At 31.2% G+C, this 26,426-nt stretch overlaps 1 protein-coding gene across 34 annotated transcripts in view; it reads right to left on the reverse strand.

Annotated features, from left to right (window-relative positions):
• The window catches only part of LOC122509239 (microtubule-actin cross-linking factor 1), a 323,170-nt gene that overhangs the window by 25,570 nt on the left and 271,174 nt on the right, over positions 1-26,426 (reverse strand). For 15 of the 34 annotated variants that reach the window (XM_043623133.1, XM_043623134.1, XM_043623144.1 and 12 more), the window contains 13 exons: positions 26,204-26,350; positions 25,335-25,558; positions 24,000-24,794; positions 21,795-22,663; positions 21,160-21,449; positions 16,538-18,229; positions 11,355-14,998; positions 9,767-9,778; positions 6,378-8,502; positions 4,168-4,415; positions 3,250-3,315; positions 2,799-2,843; positions 1,873-1,950 (listed from right to left, as the gene is read on the reverse strand). In XM_043623133.1, the coding sequence (XP_043479068.1) occupies positions 1,873-1,950; positions 2,799-2,843; positions 3,250-3,315; positions 4,168-4,415; positions 6,378-8,502; positions 9,767-9,778; positions 11,355-14,998; positions 16,538-18,229; positions 21,160-21,449; positions 21,795-22,663; positions 24,000-24,794; positions 25,335-25,558; positions 26,204-26,350 (10,235 nt within the window). The remainder of the gene's footprint in view (positions 1-1,872; positions 1,951-2,798; positions 2,844-3,249; positions 3,316-4,167; positions 4,416-6,377; positions 8,503-9,766; positions 9,779-11,354; positions 14,999-16,537; positions 18,230-21,159; positions 21,450-21,794; positions 22,664-23,999; positions 24,795-25,334; positions 25,559-26,203; positions 26,351-26,426) is intronic. The other 19 variants (XM_043623140.1, XM_043623138.1, XM_043623154.1 and 16 more) reach the window with 7 other exon arrangements.

Here is a 26,426-nt window from a genome sequence, read left to right on the forward strand (position 1 = left end):
CAAAAATTTAATTTTGTTTTTTCCCGATTCTTTTCCCTGATTTCCAGACAAAATTTTCACTTTTTCCTTGACCTTAAAGAATATTCTATTCACTCTAAAAATTATTAGATACTCAAAAAGATGTTCTATTACATTTATTTACGAATTTCTTTTAATTGTAAAATTATTCGAAAACATTAATAACTTTATTTTTTAATAAATATTTAATCATTTTTATTCTTAGATAGGAATTAAGATTTTCGAAAATTTTAAATTTTAAAAACTGTTTTGAAATTTAACAACTTATAAGATTATTTTTTTTATTATAAAATATGAAGATGACAGAGTGATAAAATTATTATTTTATATTATAAGAATATTGTTAATATAACTCTTACAAAATTATTTTTATCGTTTCAATTCAATTACTATTTTATAGAATTTTCAACTAAAATTCTTCTTTAAATCAATTATTTTTATTAATTTTTGAAAAAGTTCTTTGAGAATTTTCCAATCCATTTGTTTATAATTCAATTTTACGATATTTTATTGATTATTCGGAAATTCTTCAATCAAATATCTATTAGAAAATAAAAACTTCAAATAACTTTAAAAAAATCCGCAATTAAACTTTTTCAAAAAAATTAATTCCACAGAATTGTTAATTAAAAATATGAAGAATTCAGATTTTCAATGATTTGAATTTGAAATCTTTTCAACATGCAATTATTTCTAAAAATTCTCGCTATAATGCTTTTAATATTTAATTATTATTATTATTATTATTATTATTAAATACAGAAATAAATTAATAATTGAATGTTTCTTAAAATTGAATTCTCATAAAGAATTTCATCAACGAACTTGAAAATATATGTAATTGAATTATTAACTAATTTTAATAAAAGTTTTAAGAATAATTACACAATTATTACACAATAATTGAATTCCTGGGAGATTTGTATTATTTGTGAAAATAATTAAATGTTTGCGTAGAATTTTAATAAATTTTTTTTTTAAATAATTGAATTCATTTGAAAATTTTATTTTAAAGTAGTAGATATTAAAAATCATTGAATTGAGGAAAATTTTTGAAAATAATTGAAATTTTGCCAAGAACTTTATTAAAATTTTTGAAAATAATTGTATTTCGGAGAAGAATTTAATTATATTTATAAAGGTAATTGAAATTTTGATAAAAATATTTATAAAATTTTTTAACACAATTGAATTTCTGCGAAGAATTTTATTACTTTTCAAAATAATTGAATTCCTAAAAAGAATTTTATTATTCATGAAAATAATTGAATCCTTGTAAAGAATTTTATTTTTTATGAAAATAATTGTATTAATGCTTAGAAATTTATAAAACATTTTTAAATAATAGAATTCCTGTGAAATTTTTATTACTTTTGAAAATAATTAAATATTCATGTAGAATTTAATCAAAAATTTTTTTAAATAATTGAATTCTTATGGAAATTTTTTTTTAAAATAGTCGATATTAAAAATCATTAAACTGAGAAAACTTGTTGAGAAAAATTAAAATTTTGCGTAGAATTTTATTAAAATTTTTAAAAATAATTGAATTTTGAGAGGAGAATTTTATTATTTATATAAAAATAATTGAAATTTTTACGAGAATTAAAAAAAAAAATTTTTAAATAATTGAATTTTTGCAATTATTTGTAAATTCTCAAAAATTTAAATCTGTGGCAACCTTGATTTAATTAAAAAAAATAATTATTTAAAACTCTTTCTAAAGAGCGAAATTTGCTAGAAATAAAAAAACTAAATTAAAAGTAATGAAAATGTTGACTCTTGGATTTCTAATCTATAGATTGAATGAAACTTTGATGTCGAATTAAAAGAGATAAATAATAATAAACGAACCTTCCTTTCGGTGGGAATCGTGGACCAATATGAGGCAACGATGGATCTGGTGTTCTCTCGCGACCTGGGCTGGCTCGGCTAAACAAGAACATGCGTCACATCACTCAAAAACATACTCTACGCAATTCTGCACTTAAAAGAGCTCTCATTATCTTGCAGTGTTTTTAACAAGTGTTCAAGTTGGCCCCTATTTAATTCTAATTTCACTATTCATTTTTATTAAGTCTCCTTATTTCATTACCTATATATAAATAAATATAAACTTTTAATAATTTATTTCCAAATGTTCGAGCAATAATAATAATAATAAATAAATAAAATAAAAGATTCAATTTTGAGTTAACATTAATTTGAGAAAGTGAAAATTAATATATAAATTCCGCTCTAAATTAAAAATTAAAATAAAATATAAAAAATATACGTAAATATATAAAAACACAGCAAACAAATAAATAAATAATAAATCAAACTAAACTCGAATGATAAGTAAATTCAAATAAGAGCCAACTTTATGTGTTTATATTTATTTTATAAACTAAATAATTTTATTTCGTTTGTTTCTGTTGTATATATATTATAATAAAATGTCGAGAAAAAATAATAGAAAATTTTGTTGTTTCTCGTCGATCTCCTATAAAGAATAAATTTATATTAAAAGCGAAAAATTAAATAAAATTCAGCTATAGGCTTTTAGAAAAAAACGACATGAAGCGACATTTTTGTGAGAAAAAAAACGCAGATTTTTTCCTTTATCCCACGTTGTCAATCGAGTGCAACAAAACGAACAAAAAGCCAATTCTAAATTGTCCCTTATAACATTGATTTGTACAAGACAAAAAAATTGTGCATGTGTGAATGTGAAGAAGAAAAGAAAATGCTTTTTGATGTGTTGTTTTGTGAAAGTGATTTAAAAAAAAGTGCTGTACCTTCCACGCTGCATCGTCTGCGACAGATCTCGACTTCCTTTGAAGCTAAACGATCGTAAAAAAATTAAATGTTTAGTTTTTTTTAAAAAAAAGAAGCAAATGTAATTAAATAAATAAAATTTAGTTTAATTATGATATTGAATATTTGGGATTTTAATTGCTCTAGAGCAAATTAAGCAATGATTCAAGATTTGAAAAGGAAAAAAAATGAATTCAAAAAATTTTAATTATTTCACTTCAGTGATTAGACAATAAATAAATAATAGAAATATTTAAAATTGAAAAAGTATTTCGAATAAAAATATTTTAACTAATAAAGATATTTTGAAAATTAAGAATATTCTTCATTTAAAAACTATTTTAAATATGTTTATAAAAAATACTGGAATGGATTTTTTTTGGAAATGTAAAATTAAAAATTCTTTCGAAAATGAAAAAGAATGTCTCGCACCTTTGCCGACGAAGTGGCTGATGATGATGATGATCATGATCATAATCTTGACAATGGTCCTTACTGCTGTCCATTGAAAAAGCACATGCAAAAACAATTCGTGATTTTCACAAAAACACAGAACAAATAACAAAAGCAATAAAAGCGGTTTCAATAAACAATTATAATAAACAGTGCATGTCAATAAATCACTTTTCAAATTTAAATTCTAAAATATTTAATTTCGAACTAAATATAACTAATAATATAATTATTAAATTATTACTTTAATTGAAAGTTAAATGTTCATTTTTATGACGAATAAATAAAACATTTATTTTATTTATTAAGATAAATACATAAGCAAAAAAAACATCGAAATAAAATAAAAGTAATTTAAAAAATAGAGAAAACAATCTTTAAAGTAAAAAAAAATAATAAGAATGATAATAAAAGAAAATATAATTTAATTGGATATACATTTTTTTAAATTATCGCGATTTTTAAAAAAATTGAAAAATTGATATAAATTGAAACAAAGAGACTAGAAAAGAAAAATGACGAAAGGACAAAAGAAATTCGAATGACTAGAAAAACACTAAAGAGGAAATAAGAATAAAAATAAATCGAACTAAAAAGCACTGACTAGAAAAATAGACGAGAGAAAACGACACAAAAAAAGCACCATTGACTAGGAATAAATAGAATAAAATAAAATCTATAAACTAGAAGAAAATACAATAATCTAGAAAAAATACAATATACCGGGCAAAGAAATATAAAACAAAAAATCCTATTAAACTGGAAAATATACTAATAAAAAGAACAAATGGATAAATATCTATGTACGGGGAAAGATCATAAGAAAAAATACAGAAGAAATGAAAATATATAAAAAATTTGTTCAGTAATAGAAAGTGAATATTCGTGCAAACTTACACAAGTGATGTTTTTGATTTGGACATTTTGCGACCGTCCTTGGTGATTGGTTTCATTTGTCGTGCCTTGCAGACGCGGTCAACTTCATTCTGTCTTCGACTTGTATTTTCCATGAATTCACGATGATCGGCAATCAACATCTCCAACGTTGGACGATCATCCGGCAAGGGTTCTGCCTCCAATGTTATTAAAGTGTTCTCGAGACCTTCGAGCCAGGCCAATAATTCTTCCAATAGATTGTCAAGGTCCTGATTAAGAAAAAAATTATTTATAAATCATTTTTGAAAAAATTTTACTAGAAAAATAAAAACACTATTTAATAAATATTCCAGAATTCCAATTTTCATTTGTAAAAATTGAATTTTAAGTAAAATTTTATAACTCATCTTTATTTACTTTATATTTTTAAAAATATTTTTTTTATTCTTACTATACATTCCATTAATAGGTACTTATAAGTTTATTAATTTAGTCTAGTTTTATTTTTTTAAGGAAGAATCTAACCGACTGTAAAGAAAAGTTAGACTAATGCTTTAATTTCTTATTTTATAATAAAAAAAAAACAAAATTTAAAACTTCTTTTTGTCAAAGGGTAAAAATTTAACTATAAATATTTCGAACAATTAAACTTTGAATTAAAATTATAATTACAGTTTTTTCAATAAAAAACGTTATACGTTAATTAATTTTTAAGTTACGTTACCAAATTGTTTCTTATTGAGAGAAAAATGTAACAAAAAGTACAATAAGACTGACTACGTACATTATAAAATTTACTCTGGAAGTAAAGATTTTTAATAGCAAAATTTACTATTTTCAATGTCAATTGTTTTATAAACATTATTCAAATTTCCCTTGAACATTACAATTAGCTATTAAATGTTCTTATTTTTAGAGTAAATTTTACTATTTTTGAAATAAATTTGTTAATTTAAAAAAAAAATTGTTTTTGAATAGGTATTGTAAAAGTTATTTTTAGAAATAACAATTTTTAATATTAAATTAAATTATAACTCTTCCTGAATTTTTAAAGAATTTTAATTATAAATATGACCATGATTTCTCCAAAATTTTAGTAAGCCCAAAAAAGCAAATTTTTATTTGCTTTATTCGAAGATATTTAAATCTTAATCTTTGAGGACCAAATTTTTTCTTAAAAAATCGCTATTTTTGATTTTTAAGCAAACTGTTCAGGGAAAATTATTAAAGTTTTTTATTTGAAGACCAGTATCTGTCATACGAAATTTTTTAGACTATGTGAAAATTATTGTTTCAATATTCAGTTTTGAAAATTAAGAAACTTATGCACGAGTTAATAAAAAAATCTTCATGTTGCCTGAAAGCAACACTGGTCCTGAAAGGGTTAAAAATATTTTAATGTAATTTTTCAAAAACAATTGAATTTCTTAAAAGAGTTTTTGTATTTTAAAAAAAAAAACTAATTTCTTGATGAATATTAATTAAATGTTTTGAACATGATTTTTTTCTCCATAATGTTAAAAATAATATTCTAAAATGTTATTATTTTTTGTATGTATTTAAATTTTCGGAAATATGTAATTGAAAGTAGTGAAAATACTAAATTCTAAAAAATTAGAAGCTAATTTTCATTAATTTTCATTTTTAAATTTATGTTTAAAGATTTTTTATTAAAATTTTTCAGAATTCAATTATTTTGAAAATTTGCAATTAAATGTCTTCAAAAGTTTATTTTCAAAATTTCTAGCAAAATACTTGAAAAAAAAAATTATTTTCAATTAAATTTTACAAAATTTCAATTATTCAAAATCTTTTTAATTGTATATTTCGAAAATTTAAATAGAAAAATGATTCAAAAATAATTTTGGAAAAATCTGTTTATAGTAATTTTTGCACTATAAAAATCGAAATAAGTTACATTTAATACTAAAAAAATATGATATTTTTTGAAATATTTGGAAGAAGAGTTGAGAAAGTGACAGTTTTTGAAAATAAGTCGAAAAAAAATCTCAATTTTCTAAAGTTCCCTGACAAAAAATTTTTTTTCGACATTTCCCTGACTTTACTGACACGTGGTCACCCTGTAATAATTGATTCTAAAAAATTTGGAAATCGACATCACTATAAAGCTTCCTTTGAGGAATGAAATGTAAAGAAAAGTAAAATGCAAAAGAAAATTAATTTTCATTAGAAAATTTAATTTAATAAAGAAAAGATGATGAAACACGAACCTGCAGTCCTCGCATATGCTCCTCGAGTCTCTGATTCCTTTGCAGAGCCCAAGTCGACACCTCCTCCCATCTCGACTGTATAATCGTAATCCAATGTTTAATAACAGTCGCACCATCGGGATGTGCCTTGGTAAGTATCGATCTCGCCAATTCCAAAGTATTATCCTTCTCAATTTCCTTCGATTGCAATTCCCTCAGGAATTTCTCGTGCTCCATCAATTGATTTCGACTCTCCTGTTCGTCCTCCGGCAATTGTCCCGCGAATCTCAATTTCATCTCAGCATCGCTCAACCACTCCAACAGTACATGCACCGCTTTGTGCAAACGTTCAGCATCCCTCAATGCCTCCTCCAAGCGATCACTCTTATTCGCTGACAATCGCGTCACCGTATTCCACAAACTATGAAGCTCCGACAATTGCTGTCTAATCAACGATGCGTCCTCAATCGTTGCCTTCGATTCCAATTCCCTTCCCGTTTTCGTCACCGAATCCATTTGCGACGAACGCGACTCAAGATCGCACTCGAAATTCTTGTGTTGCTCAACTAAATTCGTCACTGTATCCAAATCACCGTGTAAATTACCGGTATTCGAGAGTTGTTTCTCAATTTTCTGCAACCAGTCCAAGAGCGCTTGAATAGCGTCCTTGAATTGTCCGGAGAAGAGGAGGGCCTCCTCGAGTTTTCTCTGACGATCGACGCACTTGCCACAGACAATGGTCCATTTGTTTTTGAGTTCGTTGAGAAGTTCACGTAGTGCTGCCTCGTCACTCTTCGGCGCCTTGTCCTTGAGGATCTTACCATTCTTCATCGTCGTATCGTAGTTTCCTTGTTTTGCACTCAGTGCCTTTTGAATCTCCCGGTGTTTATTCAAGCGGAATTTGATTTTCTCCGGATCGTTACCACCGAGACCATCGGCGGCGACCTCGTCCAGTGTTCTCTCAGTGTCCTCGAGCCAATTCATCAGATTCGACCAGGCGTCATGGAATTCCCTCGCCTCCTTGTAGCCGTGATCCAAAGCTCTTGTTCTCTCGGCCGACTTCGAGACAACGCGCTCCCAACGATGTTGAACGCTTATCAGTAGATTTTTGATCAGAATAACGTCTTGTTTTTGGGAGAAGTACTTGAGATGAGTGCCCTTTTTGTCGAGGTTGAGCATTGTTTCGCGATGAACGCCGACGTCTTTTTGGAAGGCTTTGTGCTCCTCGATTTGTCCGAGAATCGTTTCCATGACTCTTGAGACTGGTTTCAGATTCGTAAGGATCTTCTCGGCGTTGGTGAGCCAATCGACAAAGGCCTGTAGTGCGTCGTGGAATTCGGTGGCCTCTTTGAGGGCGATTTCGAGTTTAATTTTCTTGTCACTTGCCCTGGCGGTGACATTGTCCCAGCGTTGCTTCAGTGTTCGGAGATTGTGATTGAGTCCGCAGGCGCTTGACGCTCCGGCTCGTTTCAGATATTCTTGTCCCTGCTGCAGGACAGTTTCGACTTTGGGTCGATTTTGCTCGAGTTCGTTGTAGACCTCCATGAATCTTTCGAGTTGCTCAGAGGCGGTTTCGGGGAGGCCACCGACGGGTTTCGAGGCGACTATCATGTTGTCGACGTCGCCCAGCCATGAGAGGAGGTCTTGAATTTCGGCGGTGAACGATTGTGCTTCGCGGAGGGCGTCTTCGAGTTCGCGTTGACGATCAGCGGCACGTTGGAGTAAATCGCGCCAGCGACGATTCAATGTTCCTAATTTCTCGGCGGTGGTTGACGCCTCGGCTGTTCCCTTGCCGTCTTCGATTAATTGTCGTCCGGCGTCGTTCAGAGTGTCGACGCTTGTCTGATGGGCTTGAATGTCGTTCACGAGGACCTTCAGTTTGGCGAGTTCGACTTCAATTACTTGGGGATCGCCGGCGACTGGTTTCAGTTCGTCGAGAGTGCGATCGGTGTTGTCGATCCAGACGAGGAGTTCGTCGAGTGCGTGTTGGAATTGTCCGAGACGCAGGAGGGCGTTTTCGAGGAGACGCTGTCGCTCGACAACGCCACGAAGTAGAGCGTCCCAGCGACGATTAACGGCGCCCAACGGTTCTTTTATCGCTGCCGCTTGCTCCGATGATGTTCTTTCGGTCAGTTCCGCCGCTTGTCTACAGAACGTAACAGAAGTTTTTATTAAAAAATAAATCCTTAAATTTTCCCAAAGTTTTCGTTTTAGCAACAATTGTACCTGTTTTTAAATTGTTTATATTTTTTTCTATTTCTTATTATTTCTATTTTTTGGGATTTTTTTTTAGAGCAAAAATAATATAAATTGGAAGACACCTACAGCATAAAAGGCGGGTTTCTGGTCAGCGCTTTAGCTACCAAACAACAATTAAAAATTATTATTACTATTAATATTAAACAACAATTTTTACGGTGTCAACTCCTTTTCGTTTGCATGTTTCCCTCTGTTAACTCTAGTCTTCTTTTTATGTTGTTTTTGAACCCAGTTTTCAATCTTTTTACATAGTTAGATTACTGAATTTCTTTTCAAATTTTGATGTCACTAATGTATATGAAAACGATTTCTATTTTTAATTTTTATTCTCTTTTACAAAAATTAGCAGATATTCTCTACTTAAAAGAAAAAATTTTATTTCTTTTTTTTAATGAAATTTATTTTCCTTTTTGCAACATTTTTTTATTTGAAAACAATTTTGTAATTCAAAAATATTATATTTTGTACTATTATTATTAGTCCAAAAAAAATGTTCTCACTTTTTTCCCCTTTTTCTCTTTTTGCCTTTTTGTTGAGTAAACATTTTTCAACTTGAAATATCTTTAATAATATTTAAAAAAAAAGACTAAAAATCGAAATTTCTTGTTTTGTACAATTATTACCTTAAATTATCAAAATTTGAAAAAAATTCATCAACATGACCTATTTTTTTTTAATAAATAAAATACGTTTCATATTTTTTTCATTTTGTATCTCGTGCATGCTGTGGAAACAGTTTAAGAAAAAAAGAATAAGATGACTCAACAAATGTAAATTTTACTATTTTCCAAAAAAAAATAAATTTTCCAATAAATAAATAATCAAAAATTCTACTCAACAATTTTTCTAATTATCCTTTTTTAGAGAGAATTTAAAAAAAACTTACATTTTAACAGACATCTTAGCATTTTTTTACAGTCATTTAGAACAATAATTCAAAAATGCCACACTTGTTTTAAAAATCATATACAATAGAAAAAAGCAAAACAAACAAAACCAAAGATTGTCAATAAAAAATAAATAAAATCGTCATTAGTCAATATTTCCGGGTACATTAAATAAATATAAATATAATAAAGAAAATATTGTATTTTTATGAGAATTTAAAGCCATGCTCTAACTACAGCGACAACGCAGAGAGATGGACTTGCCTTGTCAGACTCCTGTGATCAGGAAACCAGCACGGGACAAAAAAAATTGATTAGATCAATATTTCTATCTCTCTCAATAAAAAATTAATTATTAAAAATTCCAAATATTTAGAGCTGTAAAATTAAACTATTAAGGGAAACGCAAGAAATTAATGTTTTTATTTTTGTTACGATAAATTCTTTCAATCACTCAAAAATTATTAAATAGGTTGTCAAAAAAGTTATTTCTACTCTATTGATTCCTTTTTATTTCCTTTCTAATTTATTTTGTTTCATTGTCCCAATCATTAACAATTTTTTTTTAATGAAAACAATACTAAATTATTTATATTTAATAAAAACAGTTTTTTAACCAAAAAACGAATTAGGTATAAGAATTTAGTTTTAAGCTAAATTATTCTAGAATTCTTGTCGTGAATTTTTAATTTCCCCGAAAAGCTACTTGACAGAATTTTAATTAAGTCAAAATTTTTAAATTACGTATTAGTTTTAAATTAGTAGAGAATTTTTATCAAACAGAAAATCAACTATTATATTTTTTTTAATCCAAAACTTTATAATTATTAATTACCCTAAACCTAAATTAACATCGAATTACTTTTTTAAAAAATAATTATTCAACCGAGAATCAAGTTTAAAGAATTTATTAATGAGCAAAAATTTCTATTTCTATACTAAACTTTTATTAATCGCAATTTCTAATGAATTTTAAATTAAAAAATAATTTCTATTCAGACAATAAATTATTGAAAAGACTTTTAATCTAACCAAATTTTTCTTTATATTGAATTGCATGAAACAAAATTTGTATTTAGCTTTAAATTTAATTTACAAAACTTTTATTTAGCCTCAAATTTAAATCACAAAATTTCTATTTGTATAAAAATTCAGTTAAGTGGTAAATTTTCTACTAGAAAATATATTAAAATAGACAGTTTAGTAATTAAAAAATTGGCTAAGTAGAAAACTATCTACAATAGAATTTTGTTAAATAAAAATTTTAGTAATTGAAAATTCGGCTAAATAAAAAAATTTCTGTAAAAATACTTTATTAAATTAAAATTTAAGTAATTGAAAATTTACGTAATTAAAAAAATTCTACAATACAATTTAGTTAAATTTAAATTTTAGTTATTAATTTGGCTAAATAGAAAATTTTCTATAAGAAAATTCGCTTAAGTGAAAATTTCAGTAATTTAAATAAATAGAAATTACCATTTATCATTTAATATTAATTTCATATCTAATAAAATTTCTTTTCGAAATTTATCCAAATGTTAATTTCTCTCTAATCAGTTCGAAAAGGAAAATTTCCTAAATTTTCCCCCCTTTGGGCAAAATATGTTTCTTTTTTATTAATATATTAATATAAAATTAATAAATTAATGTAAAAGGAAAAGCAAAGAAATTTCTCAATGATAAAAAATTATTTTTTCTAATTTCCATCCAAAAAACTATTCTTCAAATTCACCTGAAATCGTTGAAGAATTCTAGCTTTCTTTCCCTTAAAAAAAAATAAATGGTAAATAAAATGAATTTATAAGTAAAAATAATGATAAAAAAAGTGTTAAGAGAAAAAAAATCTCACCTGTTAAGAGCTTCGACCTTCACCATATGAGGATCGACTTCCGCCTTGAAATTGGCCAATTGTCGAATTTGCTTCTTGACCTCATCGATATCACTGCCCAATGCTCCCATTTTGGAGAATTTCTTCTCAGCCTCCTCGAGGAATTCCAGTAGATCGTGAAGTGTCTCATGGAATTCCATAGCCTTCTCCATGGCATCGATTAAATTCTCCTCACGGCGCGCATACAACGCTGTGACATTGTCCCAAGCTTGGTCCAAATCCTCAATGTGCTTTCTCACCTCGGGCTTGTCGGGTTCACCACAAAGTCCCATGAGCTCATGACCCGACTGTCTCACCTGCTCGACGTCCGGCTTGGTCTGATCGATCTCCTGCCGTATCTCCTGCAGGGCGACCTGTTGCTGCTGAATAGCGGCCGGTTGAGCAGCCGGTGGCGCTTGTCCGGCGAGTGCGTCCTGCAGTTCCTGGAGTGTCGACATCACGCCGTTCAGTTCGGACCAGAAGCGTTCGGCGACCGCCAGGGTGTCGTCCAGCGTTTGTCCTCGATCCATCGTGGCTTTCTGAACATCCGTCCAGAGTTTGTTCAATTTCTCCAACTTGCGTTTGATGTCCTTGACGGCCGGGTCGGCGCGATTGCCGGCCTTGTTGATGACGTCGTTGGCGGCCTTCTTGACGGCCGCGAAGGCCTCGGACCTTTGCGCGAGGTCGTCGGCGAGGGCGGCGTTCTCCTCCATTTGGTCGCGGAGTCTGGGCGGGTGGGCGCTGATGGGTTCGGCGCCGTTCACTTGATCCGCGGTGGAAGTGAGAGCGCGGAGCATGCCCTCCAACTTGTCGGAGAATTGCGAGGATTCTTGCAGCGCCTGCTCGAGGACCTGTTGTCGGGCCCTTAGTTCGGCCCTGAGGGCTGCGTAGCGCGCATTGTCGGCGTCGAGGATGTCCTGCACTTTCGCGCCCTCTTCGTCGTTGATCAGTTTGATGAGTGCCTCGCCGGTCTTGTTGAGTTTCTCCACGAGGGGTTTGTGTTCGTTGATACTCTGCAGGAGCAGTTCGTTCTTGTCCTGCTGCACGGCTATCAAGTCGGGCCTGAGCGCCGGCATCGGCAGCATGGCGACCTGCTGCTCCGCCTCCTCCAACCAGCTGATGAGTCCCAAGTGGGTGTCCCTCAAGTGCTCCGCGAGCGGCAGTGCTTGCTCCAACGCTCCCAGACGATCAGCCGAGAGTGTTGAGACAATTTCCATTATTTCCCTCAGATCTTCCATCTTGTCTCTGATTGTCGAAGTGTCCTCGTGTTGCGCGTTCTCGCGAATCACTTTCTTGGCGGTTGATATCACGTCCCTTACTCTTCCCTTCTGGCTTGAAATATCGTCGTTAAGGGCCTTGTGCTCCTTGAGTTGGACCCGAATTATCTCCGGCTCACTGCTCGGGGGTTCCGCCTCTCGGAGCTGATTGTCGACCTCCCGGAACCAGTCCAACAGTTCGTCGATGTCGCCTATCACCTCAATGGACCTCTGCTTGCTGATTTGGATCCTCTCCGCCTTCCTCTGGATCTGCTCCGTAATCGCGTCGAATCTGCGGTTGTCCCTGGTGACCAGTCCCTCTATCGTCGCGGCCCCTTCGCCGGGCGAGATCTGACAGAGCTGGGGACCCACCGCGTTGATCTTGTCCAGAACGGGTCTGTACTCGGAGATCTCCAACTCGAGGCGTATAATCTCGTCCTCCCTGGGTTCTGCCATCTGTAGAGCCGCCTCGGCTCCCTGCATCCAGTCCATGAGTCGATTGTGATTGTCATGGAACTGTTGAACGAGTGGCAGGGCTTCCTGAGCGTGTTTCAAAAGATCCGAACCTCGGGTGATCAGATCGTTGTAACGTCGCTGGAGAGAGTCTAATTTGTCCTTGAGTTGCAGAGCCTCGTCACTCGAAATGTGTTTCATTAGTTCGAGACCGGATTGAATTGTACTTTCGACTTCGTTCTGCCTGCAGGAAACCTCCTCGGTAAGATCGGCGAGATCCTCCATTTGTTGAAGGAGCTTTTCGGTGTGCACCGCCAGGACTCTGTATCTCGAAAGTCGTTTCTCCATGCTGTCCATCCAGGCTTGCAGGTCCTGATAGGTGAGGACAAGGTGCCGGAGACCTTGTTTAGAACTCTGGAGGAGATTGCCAAGCGCTTCGGAGCGTTCCACAAGTGCTGCGTAACGATCCGCGACCTCTTGCAACTTGTCCGCGAGGGCTGACGCCTCATCGTCGCCCACCAAGCTCATCAACTGACTCGCAATTTCGGTCAACTCGCTGAATCCGGCCTTCTTCGAGAGTATATCGTCGTGGAGCAGGTCATGCTCAGCAACCCTCTGCTGTATTTTCTCCTCGTCTGTCGGCACGAGTTCCATGTCCTTGATGCGCTTCTCGGTCCGATCGAGCCAGATCGCAAGGGGCAGGAGTTTATCCTGGAACTCCTTGGCGACGGCCATGGCTTGCTCCAGAGCCTCCATGCGATCAGCGGCTCCCTCCGTGAGTCGATCGAAGCGTCCCATCAGACTCGTGAGCTGCTTCTCGATAATCTTGCGCTCCTTCGGATCCGCGCCGGCCGCGACCTCCTGTCCCATGGTGTACAACGACGACATCGAATTCTGCCTGTCAAGCAACATTTTCCTCAGGAACTTCTGCTCCTGCAGTTGCGCCTTCACGACCTTATAGTCCGAACTCGGTGGCTTTTGATTCGCGACCATCTCCTCAGTGTCCGTCAACCACTTCTCCAGTCCGTCCAAAGCGTCCTGGAATTTGCCAGACTGCAACAAACCAACATCCAACTTCCTGTCCCGATCGTTCAGTTTATCCTTCAAATCATTCCAACGCTCGTTCATGCGGTCCAAATCCTTCTCGATATTCGTCGTACTAACGTCCCTGCCGGCCGTCTGAATGAGCGTCTGTCCCAAAATGTTACACTCGTCCACAGCCCTCGCGATTGGCTCAATTTTGTGCAATTTCAAAGCTCTGAAATCGTCCTGCTGAACGCGGATTGAATCCACCTCGGAACCGACTGGTCGGAACTTCTTCACCTGATCGTGCGCGTCGTTAATATCATCCATAATGTCAGCGTGAACGTGATAGAATTGTTGCAATTTATTTAGAGTATCAATGAGTACCTCCTCACGATTTCGTGCGCGATCGTCAAGTTTACCCAATTGACGTTTGAGTCCATCGACTTGATCGCGAGTGGCGACCGCATCGGCGGCAAAACCGGAGTCAACGAGATTTTCACTCGAACTCACGAGATTGATAATCTCGTCATTGAGGCGATTGATCTTGTGAATGACACGATTGATCTCTTCCACTTGGCCACGAACTGTTTTAATGTCACGACCGGGCGCCTTCATTGAATCGAGTTCCTTCTCGAGTGTCGCTAATTCTTGATTTATTAGTTTCAATTGATCGGTGAATTGTGCAACGGCTGTTGCGGCACTCTGTAATTCGTTGCAACGATCATCTAATTTCGCCTGAAGATCGTCGATTCTGTCGGAAATGTTGTCGACCTCGTCTTGTAAATGTGTTGCGTCGATTCCTTGTTCGCCGGCTTCCTTCACGAGATCGTTTGCCTGCAATCGCACGGCTTGCAGCGGTTTCTTTAAACTCACGGTTTCTTCCCTCAAATTCTGAAAATCATAGATTTATTTAAAATCAGTTTTATTGAATTATAATATACTTTATCTGTTATTTCTATTATATCAAATCTTTTCACTGGTCGTCTAAGTTAATTTATTCACTTACTCACTATTAATAATTTGTTAATTAAATTATTTTATATTTCCAAATATAAACATCAAATTTTTAAATAATTTCAGAAGCAAAATGTAAGAAATTCACTTATTAAGAACATAAATTATTCTTGTTTAGTATATTCAAAAATTTTAATAAAATTTTTCACCATAATTCAATTATTCTTATAAATAACAACATTCTTTGGAAGAATTCAATTATTTTTATAAATATAGTAAAACTCTTTGCAGGAATTCAATTATTTTCCAACAATCTGAATGAAATTTCACGAAAGGATTCAATTATTTTAAAAACTTTTTAATAAATTCAATTATTGAAAGAATTCAATCAATTCCTAAAATTTTGAATTAAAATTCTTCGAAACAATTTGATTATTTTTGTAAATTCCAAAATTCTTCGCAAGAATTAAATTATTTATGTAAATAATAAAATTCTTCCCATGAATCCAATTAATTTATTTTCAATATAATTTTAATAAAATTTCTCGAAAGGATTCAATTATTATTAAAAATTGTAATAAATAGTTCAAAAATTAATAATAATAAATGGTTCCAATAAAATGGTTCAAAAGAACTTAATTTTTTATCGATAATTTAAAAAAATTTAAGAATATAACTAATTATTACATTTATTAACAAAATCAGTAATATTAAAAAAATAAAAGAAATTCTTTGAGAGGATTTAATTAATTTCAATATTTTTATAAAATTCCTTGAATGAATTCAATTATTCTAAAAAATTGTAATAAAATTCCGAGAATAATTTAATTGTTTTCTAAAAATTTTAATTAAATATTTAAGAATAATTTTATTTTTAGAAAAATTTCATTAAAATTGTAGGTATTAGAAATAATTGAAATTCTTCTATAAGTTTTATTATTTAAGAAAATTATTAAATTCCTAAAAAGAATTTTATAACATATGAAAATAATATTGAATCCCTGTAAAAATTATATCATTTATGAAAATAATTGAATTATTGCTAAGAAATTTATAAAAAATTTGTAATAATTGAATTTCTGTGAAATTTCTATTATTTATGAAAATAATTAAATGTTTGCGTAGAAAATAATTGAAAATTTTCCAAGAATTTTATTACAATCTTTGAAAATAATTCAATTTCGGAAAAGAATTTTATTATTTAAAAAAATAATAAAAGTTTTAACGAAAATTTAAAAAAAAAATTTTAACATTATTGAATTTCTGCGAAGAATTTTGTTACTTTTGAAAATAATTGAATTTCTGCAATCATTTATAACTTCTCCAAAATTCAATTTTTTAGTGTTTTTTCCCAGTACTTTTAATAAAAATCCTTGACTTTTCCCTGACCAATTCTACTTTCCCTGACTTTTTCCTGAATTCCCTGATTTGCAGCAACCCTGAAGATAAAAAATGTACATATTTCAGTTTTCTCACCTTAATTCTATCGAGTAGTTTCGGATCCTTGGCGGCTCCACCAAGCGCATCGTGTGACGCGAGTTTATCCTCACATCTCTGCAAGCTATGCTGTAAATCTCTCAAATTCTCATTGAAATCAGACAAATGTCTCGCAGTGTCCTCCAGCGACTGTGTCCTCTCCAGTAAATCATTATTCAATTTATCCCATCTCGTCTTCATCGCACTCAATTCATTCTTAACCACATCCTTATCGATATCGCAAGCGCCAACAAATGTCTCGCCCAGAGTTTTATTATTCTCAAATTCGCCCGATCGTTTCCAGACTTCATTTCTAAACGACGACAACTCCTTCAATTGCTTCTCAATGTCCTTTCGTTTGAACGAAGCCGGTTTCAAACTCTCCAATTTATCCTCCGCTTGTCGCAACCACGGCAAGAACATGTCTTGCGCTCGATAATATTTCTTGCAGTGTTCGGCGCACGTCTGCAATCTCGTGTGACGCTCCAAAGTGTCCTTCTTCAAACGATCCCATTGCGACTGCATTTTATCCAAATCGCGCTGCAATGAACGGTTCTCTGTCTTCTGCGATCTGGCGAGTATGTCACGACCCTTGTTCAAGAGCATGATCACCTCGTGCTCTTTGCCCATCACATTCCTGTAGACGGGCTCGTGATGATCGAGTTGTTGCTGAAGAATTTCACGATCGGCCGAGACGAGTAATTTCTCCGACATGTTGCCGAGTTCGTCGGCGAGCCAACCGAGTGTTTTACTGCACGAGGCCTCGAATTGTCGCCCATCGCGTAAATTACCCTCAATCTCCGCCTTTCGATGATCCAATTTCTTCTGGAGATTGTTGTACAATTTCTCAACAGAGGCGAGTTTCGCCTGGATTTCAGAACGCGAGGCAGGATCGCTGAGTACTTCGCACAATTGAGCGCCGGCCGCTTCAGCGTCGGCGAGCAATGGACGTTGACCCTCGAGTTGTCTCTCGAGATTCTCAATCTTACGCAATTGCTCCTCGGGATCTTTGTCGAGTGGCAAATCGTCCAAATTGTCCGAAATCGCTTGAAGCGCGTCGCGTAGACGATTCAAACTCGCGTCAAATTCACGACTAGTGTCGACGGCGTCGCCTAAACTTTGTGCTCGTTCATCCAATCGACTCAATTGATCGGACCAACGTTGAAGAATGCTCTGCAATTTGTGACTGATCTTCTGTCCGTCAACGGAATCGGGTAAAATTCTCGCGAGAATACTCTCGCCTACTTGTATTAAATGATCGAGTTGCGGTTGTTGCGTGCGGAATTCCTCGCGCAATACTTGCACTTGTTGCACTTGACTTGCGACCATTCGCGGATCGGATGATATTGGTCCGAGGGCGCCCAACATTTTCTCCTTCACGCCCAACCACGAATTAAGTGCCTCGTATGTGTCGTGGAATTGTTTCATGTCCTCGAGGAATTTTATTCTGTCCTTGCAACGATCGGATATTGATTTCCATCGACTTGCAACGTCTTCGAGTTCGTCGTTGAGACGATCGGCACCGTCGGCACCCTTCTTACGTCGCACCAAATCGCGAACTTGTGTTCTTGTACTGTCCAATAGTGATTGCTTCTCGTACATTTCCTCAATGATCAATTTGATTTGTTTCATCATTTTGTCGGCCTCCTCCTTTGTCGCTGGAATTGTCTCCTTTGGCAGTTGTCGCTGAACCTGGAAAATATTTTTTCTTGTCTAAAATACTATATCTTCAATACAAAAAAAATTATTATAACAATCCAAATGATTTTAATGTGATTTCGGAGTAAGTCAACCAATTGAAAAAAGACTTCTTTCCGAATTTATTTACTTTATCCGAAATCACATTAAATTTTTCTTAAAGTTCTGAACGTTCAAATAAACAAAATTTATTTATTTCTCGTCCAAATTAAAATTTAAGTTTTAATTTTCTATTGTTATCAGTAATTTACAATATTTTTAATAAACAGTATTTCGTTCATTTGAACGTTCGAAAACTTGTGCATTATACATTTAAATCATTCGAACTCATATTATTATTTTAGATTAGAGATTTTTCCTGTGATCAGAGACATTCATCAAAATAAAAAATACCGAAACAACAATAATAATAAAATAATAAAATGAATAAACACAAAATAATAGATAGTAAAACAAAATAACTAAAAAATTTAAAAAATACAAAACTATAAAAAAAAAGTACAAGCAAAAAAAAAAAAAATAAACATAAACAATAGAAAATAAATTAATAGATAAGTTTTTATAATTATTAATTACATTCTCATCATATGAGAAAGTATTAGTTTTGTTTTTTTAAACAAAGGAAGAACAATAGAATATTTATAATAGAAATAGAAATTCTAACAACGTATTTTTTGTTTTTTCAACTTTTTTAAAATTTGGATTGTTATTCATTAAAAATTTTTAATTTTTAGACCATCTTCATGATTCTAATGAATTAATTAAAAAAACATAATTTATGCTAAATTCCAAAGTCAAATTTTACCAATTTATATAAAAGTTGATTAATCTATTGAAATATTATTAATTCTTCTAAAATTCAATTTTTTTGGCAAACATTATCATTTTGTTGTAATACAACTAATCATATTTTTATTCAAATATTTTTTATTTCACTTTTCTTTAAAAAAATAAATTTACCTATTTATTAAATTATAAATTTTTATTTACTATTTAAGAATAGAAAAAATTTGCATCTTCAGTTATTTTTCAATTTTCTATATACAATTTGATGTTTAAAATTTAATTTTTTTTAAATTTGATCTTTATTAGCAGAAAATATTTAATATAATTTTAATTAAATATATTGTAATTGAATATAAAAGTCATAAAATTACTGAATGTTTTAATTTTTTAAAAATACAAGTTATTCACAAATTCAAATCCTGAATTACAAAGTTAATTGATCGTAAAAGATATTCCTTTTCTTAAACAATTTTTTAACTTCAAAATAGATTCAATAATTATGAAAAAATAATTGAAAAAATTAATTTAATAAATAGTTAAATCATTGAATTACAAAATCAAATTTTAAATTGAAAAAATAATTAAAAATTAAAAAAAAATTTTAATTTTTACAAGAAAAGAAAAATTTTTAAGACATGAATTTCTAATTATAAATCAAAAATTTATAATAATTTAATTTCTTAAAATAGTTGTAATAATTAATGAATTTAAAAAATTGTTGAATTCTGAAGAAATTAGTTGTTTTTAAATTGACTGAATTTGTAATTAGGATATAAATGACACATATTTAAAAAAACAAATTTTAAAAAGAAGAAAATTTTTTAAAAAATTGAAGACAGGAGAATTTAAAAAGAAGGAAATTCAAAAAGAAGAAACTTTAAAAACAAATAAATGTAATAAGGAAGAAATTGGAAAAGCAGGAAATTTGAGAAAAAGAAACTTTTAAAAAGAAAGAAGGAAAGTAAGAAATTTAAAAATAAGGATAGATTGAAAAGAAAGAATTAAAAGTGAAATTGAAATTTAAAAAGAAAATAAATTTTAGCTATCACAGTGATTTTTTCATGTAATATTAGATAAAAAAGGTGATTTTATTTTTCATAAAGGGGATTCAGTTTAAATAAAAAGGGGGATTTTTAAATTAAGTAAAAATTATTGTAATATAAAATTTATTTTAAAGATTTTTTTTACTTTTTCTTTTAACTTCAGCTTTTTTAAATCAACTTATACTTTTTGTTAAACTTTTTCTGTCAATTACTGGTATTTTTTTTACTTTTTCTTTTAACTTCAGCTTTTTTAAATCAACTTATACTTTTTGTTAAACTTTTTCTGTCAATTACTGGTATTTTTTTTTTATCTTTTTCCGTAGTCCGTAACTTTCATCAAATTTTTAATACAAATTTTTATAACAACGCTACTCTTGTTTCAAAATTACATGAATTTTACGATATACGAAGTAAATTTCAGAAAAAAATTAGTTAATTTAACTTAGGACTTGGAAAAATTGCCTTCAAAAATGGTAAAATTGAATATAAAAAATTGTTATTTGCAGAATAACTATTACTATTTTCAAAAAGAATATTTCTTTTATAAAAATTAAAAAAATTTATTTGAAAATTGGTAAAATTGACTCTAAAAATATTTAGTAGCTAATTGTAATATTCGAAGAAAATTTGAATAATTTTTATAAAAAAAATTTATATTGAAAATAGTAAATTTTTCTATTAAAAATCGTTATTTCCAAAGTAAAATTTATAATATCCGTAGTAAATTTTATTGAAAATTAGTAAAATATACTTTGAATTTAGTAAAATTTATTCTGAAATTAATACAATTTGTCAAAAATTTCAAACAATTTGGATTTTTCTCAAAAGTAAAAGTTATTTTATATTTGTTACCGTTTATGAAAAAATTTCTAAGTTTAAAGACTCTGAGAAATAATATAAAAAAAAAATAAATTAAAAATAAGGGAAAAAGAAGAGAAAATTTATGATTGTGTATGTTTTAGGGGATTTTATTAACTTAAGGACATAAAAAGAGGAAAGAAAAGGGAATTAGGTAACAAAAGAGGACTGAGATCCCTGAAATTTAGAAAAAAATAGAAAAATTTGAAAAATGTAAACAAAACTCTTTTTTCTTACCTTATCGAGGAATTGCGACAAAGTCTTGAGATTATCAAGATGTTTACGAAGTTCCTCGCGAATATTGTCAAGTTCAGTTTGCCGATCAGTGAGTCTCACTCCCAATAAGCCATAGCGATTATTAATCTCGGACAATTGCTGTTGCACCAAGGACAATTCCTCCAGATGAAAACCATCCTGACTGGAACGTCGACTGCTAAATCCACTGCTACCACCTGGAGACACCGGACTTTGAACTGCATATGACTTTGTGGGGGAAGGTGAACGACCATCTTGTGACATTCGGCGTACTATAAAAAAAATTTAAATAAAATAACTAAAGCTTCTAAGTGTCCGTGTTAATGTGAAAATGAATGAATGAATGATTGTGCCACAGAAATTAAGCGTGTTTTCTCTATTTTGAAAAATTGCCAATTTTTCAACTAGAATTGTAAAAATTTAACTAGAACTAAAAAATAGAATTATAATCCTAAATAATTATAATCTTAATTTAAAATTAAAATTATAAAACAAATTCTAATAAAACTTATTAATCAGATTCTAATAAAAATTATAAATCAAATTCTAATAAAAATTCTAATTCTAATTTTAATTAAAACTAAATTCTATAAAAAAAAACAAAATAAAAATCTTACGTGGACTGGTAATATTCGGACGTTTCGTCGGACTTGAACTTCCCCGACGTCTGGTTGGACTGTCACCACGTTCCTTCAGCAAACTATCGTAAGCAATTCCAAGATCATTAACTTTATCAACGGTATTTCCATAATCGCGATATTCCTTTTGAATTGGTTTCAGATCCTCGATTTGTTTCTTCAAAATTTCCAAATCAACAGCAACTGGATGTAGACGTTGCACACGATTCTCAGTGCGATTCAACCAATCAATGACTTGATCGCGCAATTTTTCATAAGCGTAAAGACGTTCAGCGCGCGATTTACTCAAACGTTGCTTCTCATCCAATAAATTACTCAACTCCTTCCATTGTGATTCGAGTGCTTTGATTTTGTCGCGTATACCCGAAGCATCGGTGATGTCCTTCTTCGAGACAAGATTCTTTCCATTACGTATTAAATCCTCAAAATTGCCACGTTGATCTTCACGTTTATCGGCCAATTGGGCCATTTTACTTTCGTGCTCGGAAATATCGAGTTTCGTTATTTCGCGCGATTCTAATAATTCAATCATGTGCGAATACCATGTATCGAATTTAGCGCTTTCAGTGAGGAATTCGTGTAGTGCTTGGGAAATTTCATCGAGGAATTCACCGCGACGCAGTGATTTTTCCATGAGTTTTTCAAAACGACTTTGTACGTCTTTTAATTTTGCCTCGGTTCGTTTCGCGATACGGGCATTGCTTGAATTGAGTAAAAGATCTTGTGCGCTTGATGTTATTGCCTCAACGCTCGCGCGATGATTGTCCAAATCGGCTTGGAATACGCGTTGTTCGCTCTGTTGTTCCTCGAGGCGCTCCTTCAATAGACTGCCTGGTCGTTGAAGATTTCTAGAAAAAAAACATACACATTTTTGTTAATTTTGTAATTTGTGTGTTAAATAAATGTACACAAATATATATTTATCAGGAATACTACAAAAATTTAATTTTGTTTTTCCCTGACTTTGCTCTGATTTCCAGACAAAATTTTGACTTTTTCCCTGACCCTTAACAACATTCTGATTCACTCTAAAAATGATTTGATACTCAAAAAACTGTTCTCTTACATTTATTTACAAATTTCTTTAATTGGAAAATTATTCGAAAACATTAATAACTTCATTTTTTAATAAATATTTAGTCATTATTAATTCAAGATGACAAACTGACAAAATCATTATTTTAAATATTATAAGAATATTGTTACTGTAACTCCTTCAAAATTATTTTCATCATTTCAATTCAATTACTACTATTTAATTGTTAGTTAAAAGTATGAAAAATTAAAATTTTTATAGGTTTTAATTTGAAACCCTTTCAAAATTCAATTATTTTCAAAAATTCACTCTACAATCCTTTTAATATTCAATTATGATCTAAAATTTTAACTGAAATTCACTGCTGAATCAGTTTTTATTAGAATTTTTATTAAATTTCTCCAAAGAATTAAAATATTTTCAAAAATTGTAGTTAAATTATAGAAAAAATTCAATTATTTTCCAAAAAATTTTCATAAAATTCAATAATAAAATTTTTTATTACAATTATTAAGTAGGTATTTCAGAATTTAACTGAATCAAATTTTCCATAATTATTTTAATTCAGTAGGAGATTTAAAAAAGTTTCGTTTCTTAATTACAAAATTGGCTCTTGTGTAATTAATGAAAATTTTTTTAAAATATTCAGTCGCTTTTAAAAATATTGTCCGAGATCAGAGCTTCGAAAATTGTACAGTAAAAAATTAAATTATTTAAAAAAAAACAAAAATATATTCAATTCTTTAAAAATTATTTAGATTTGAATTTACAAAAATTTCAAAAATTGGGAAAACTGAAAAATAAATTTCCAAAAAGTAGTAAAACTAAATTACTTTAAAGAAAATAATTTTTAAAAAATTTTAAATGCAAATATATTACTTAGAATGTATTAAAATTAATAAAAATAATTTCTAAAATTTTTTTGTAAGAATATTATCACAAAAATTATTTTCTAAATATTTGAATTATTTAAAATTTAAAAAATTTAAAATTTGTTTAAATTGTAAATTAGAATTGATTCAGTTTTTTGAAATAATTAAGAAAAAACTTAAAGAATAAGGGAAAATAATTATCACGGAAATGAATAAAAGTCGAATAAATAAAACAAAATGGTTTAAAATAAATGGAAAAAGTATTTATAAACGTACTTGAATTGACTCTCGGCATTGTTGAGCCACGAGACCAAACCATCCAAAGCGTCCTGAACACCTTGACTCTTAACCAAAGCAGTCTCCAATTCCTGACATTTATCAGCGAGTGCATTGCTCAGTTGTCGATATTTATCCTCCACCTCTCTCACAGGCTCCTCCAAATGTCTAACTTCAAGTGGCGTCAATTGTCCCTCCAAAGATCTCAAAAGTGCCTCAACACTCGCCTTTGCATTATCCACAAGACGTTCATTCGCCAACAATTCATTATTCAATGCCTTCGCCTTACTCAACTGATCCTCAACTTGTTTCGGTTCACCTGATATTGGCTCGGCAATAATTCGATGAACCTTTGGCTCAACATCGCGTAACCATGCTCTTGCCTTCTCCAGTGAATCATTGTAGTCGCGTTGACGTCCACCGACGCCCGACAATTTATCCGACAAATTATTGGCGCGCGCCAACAAATCCTTATATTGGGCAGTGACAATTGACACTTCACTGCGAACCGGTGAATCTTGACTAGAAATTGGCTCCTTGTGTGGGAGACGTTGCGGTAGACTTGTTCGGAAATCATTTAAAATTTGCAGATGCTCTTTACTTTCGTCGACGAATTTTTGCGCTGCCATTGTGATAAATCGTAAATCGGCCTGATGAGCAATAACATCGCTGATAAAGTCGCGTGTTGTGTCTGTGCTGCTTGTTAATTTATCCAAATCGGCGAGGGAACGCTCTTTTTCCTCGAGGACGCGGCGCGCCTTGTCCAACCAAATTGAAAACGATGACACTTCATTTCTGGAATAAAAAAACGAATTTTATTTTCTGTCTCTACTTATTTTGTTATTTTCACTTATATTTATGTTTATTTTACATTTTTATTAATTTTTGCTATTTCTAATTGTTTTCTATTTTCATTTTTGATGATTTCTTATTTTCACTTTTTTTGCTATTTTTAATATTTTATTTTATTTTTGTTCGCGTTCTTCATCAATTTTTGCTTCTTTTTTTACTTTTATTTTCTATTTCTACATATTTTGCTGTTGTTAATTATTTTCTATTTCTATTTTTTTCTTATTTTAATGGAATGTCACTATATTTTTATTTCTTTCATTTTCTACGTTTTGAATTTAAGAGTAAACTCAACTTATTAAATATCTATTTTTATTGAAAAATAAACACCTAAAAATGATTTTCGATTAAAAATAACTTTTAGTTTTTACTTGTTTCTATTGGTTTTATTCTATTATTCTATTATTATTTTTTTCTTTGGATTAAAGATTAATTTTTTGTTTCCCACAATTTGAAAATTGTGGGAGTATTTTTAAGCGATCTTACTTGAATTTCGTGAGTTCGTCGCGAGCAACAGTGAGACGTCTCAATAAACGATCGGTGCGATCGAAAGCTCGATCGAAGCGTGTTTTAAGAGAGCGACCATTCTTTTCCAAAGTCGAGATTTCATCACTGGAAAGAACGTCACTTCCGGTGAGAACAACTTGTCTCACTTGATCCAAACAAGACGATATGGAGCGAGTGTGTGCATCTAAATCTTCTTTTATTTGCTGCAAAAAAAGAAAAAAATTCATTAAAAATTGCGAAAAGAATTGCTTCAAAAAAATAAAGATAAAAATTTTCTTATTCAAAATTGTTAAATGAATAATAAAAAAAGTTAATAAAAATTAAAACTTTATAGGAAGCATTTTTAGGAACAATTGTAAACAAATTTAAGATTTAAGAAACTAAAGAATTAACAAAAAATAAAAGAAAATTTTGCAAAAGAAAAAATAGAAAAATTGTAGAAAAAAATTAAAGGACGTAGAAAATAGCGAAAAGTAGGAATTAAGATTTGAAAAAAATTTTAATAATAAACTATTTAAAAAAATAAAAACTGCAGTTAATATTTAAATAACATACATATAGAAAATGGCTACAAATTGCAGAAAGAAATTAAAAATTACTGGAAATAGAAAATTATAGAAAGAAATTTAAAACTGTAAATAAAAATCAAAAAACGTAGACGAAATTCAAAATTGAGGCCTTGGATCCAATAACTCGCCCGACGCTCGAAGACACGCGCTAATACCAGTCGGGTAGCAGTGAGTGGCCCAGAGGCGCTCACTGCTCACTGACTGGCAGTTGCGCGTTCCTCCGAGCGTCGGGCGAGTTATTGGATCCAAGGCCTCAATTAAATTAATTAAACTATTAACCTTCATGATATTAATTTGATTTCGCAGATCCTCGATATCCTCCTTGACAACGTCCTGATTAGCCAGTTTATCCTCAACATCGCTGATCCACAGAAGTAATTTCGTGAGTTGTTCGTCACACAATTTGTATTTTTCCTCAACCGCTTGCTACAATAAATCGCAATTAAAAATACAATTTAGTAAAATAATTCTTCAAAAATTTCAAAAAGATAAAAAAAATAAA

The sequence above is a fragment of the Leptopilina heterotoma genome, unplaced genomic scaffold (genome assembly GCF_015476425.1).
Source record: "Leptopilina heterotoma isolate Lh14 unplaced genomic scaffold, ASM1547642v1 Lhet_6, whole genome shotgun sequence".
Lineage (NCBI taxonomy): Eukaryota > Metazoa > Arthropoda > Insecta > Hymenoptera > Figitidae > Leptopilina > Leptopilina heterotoma.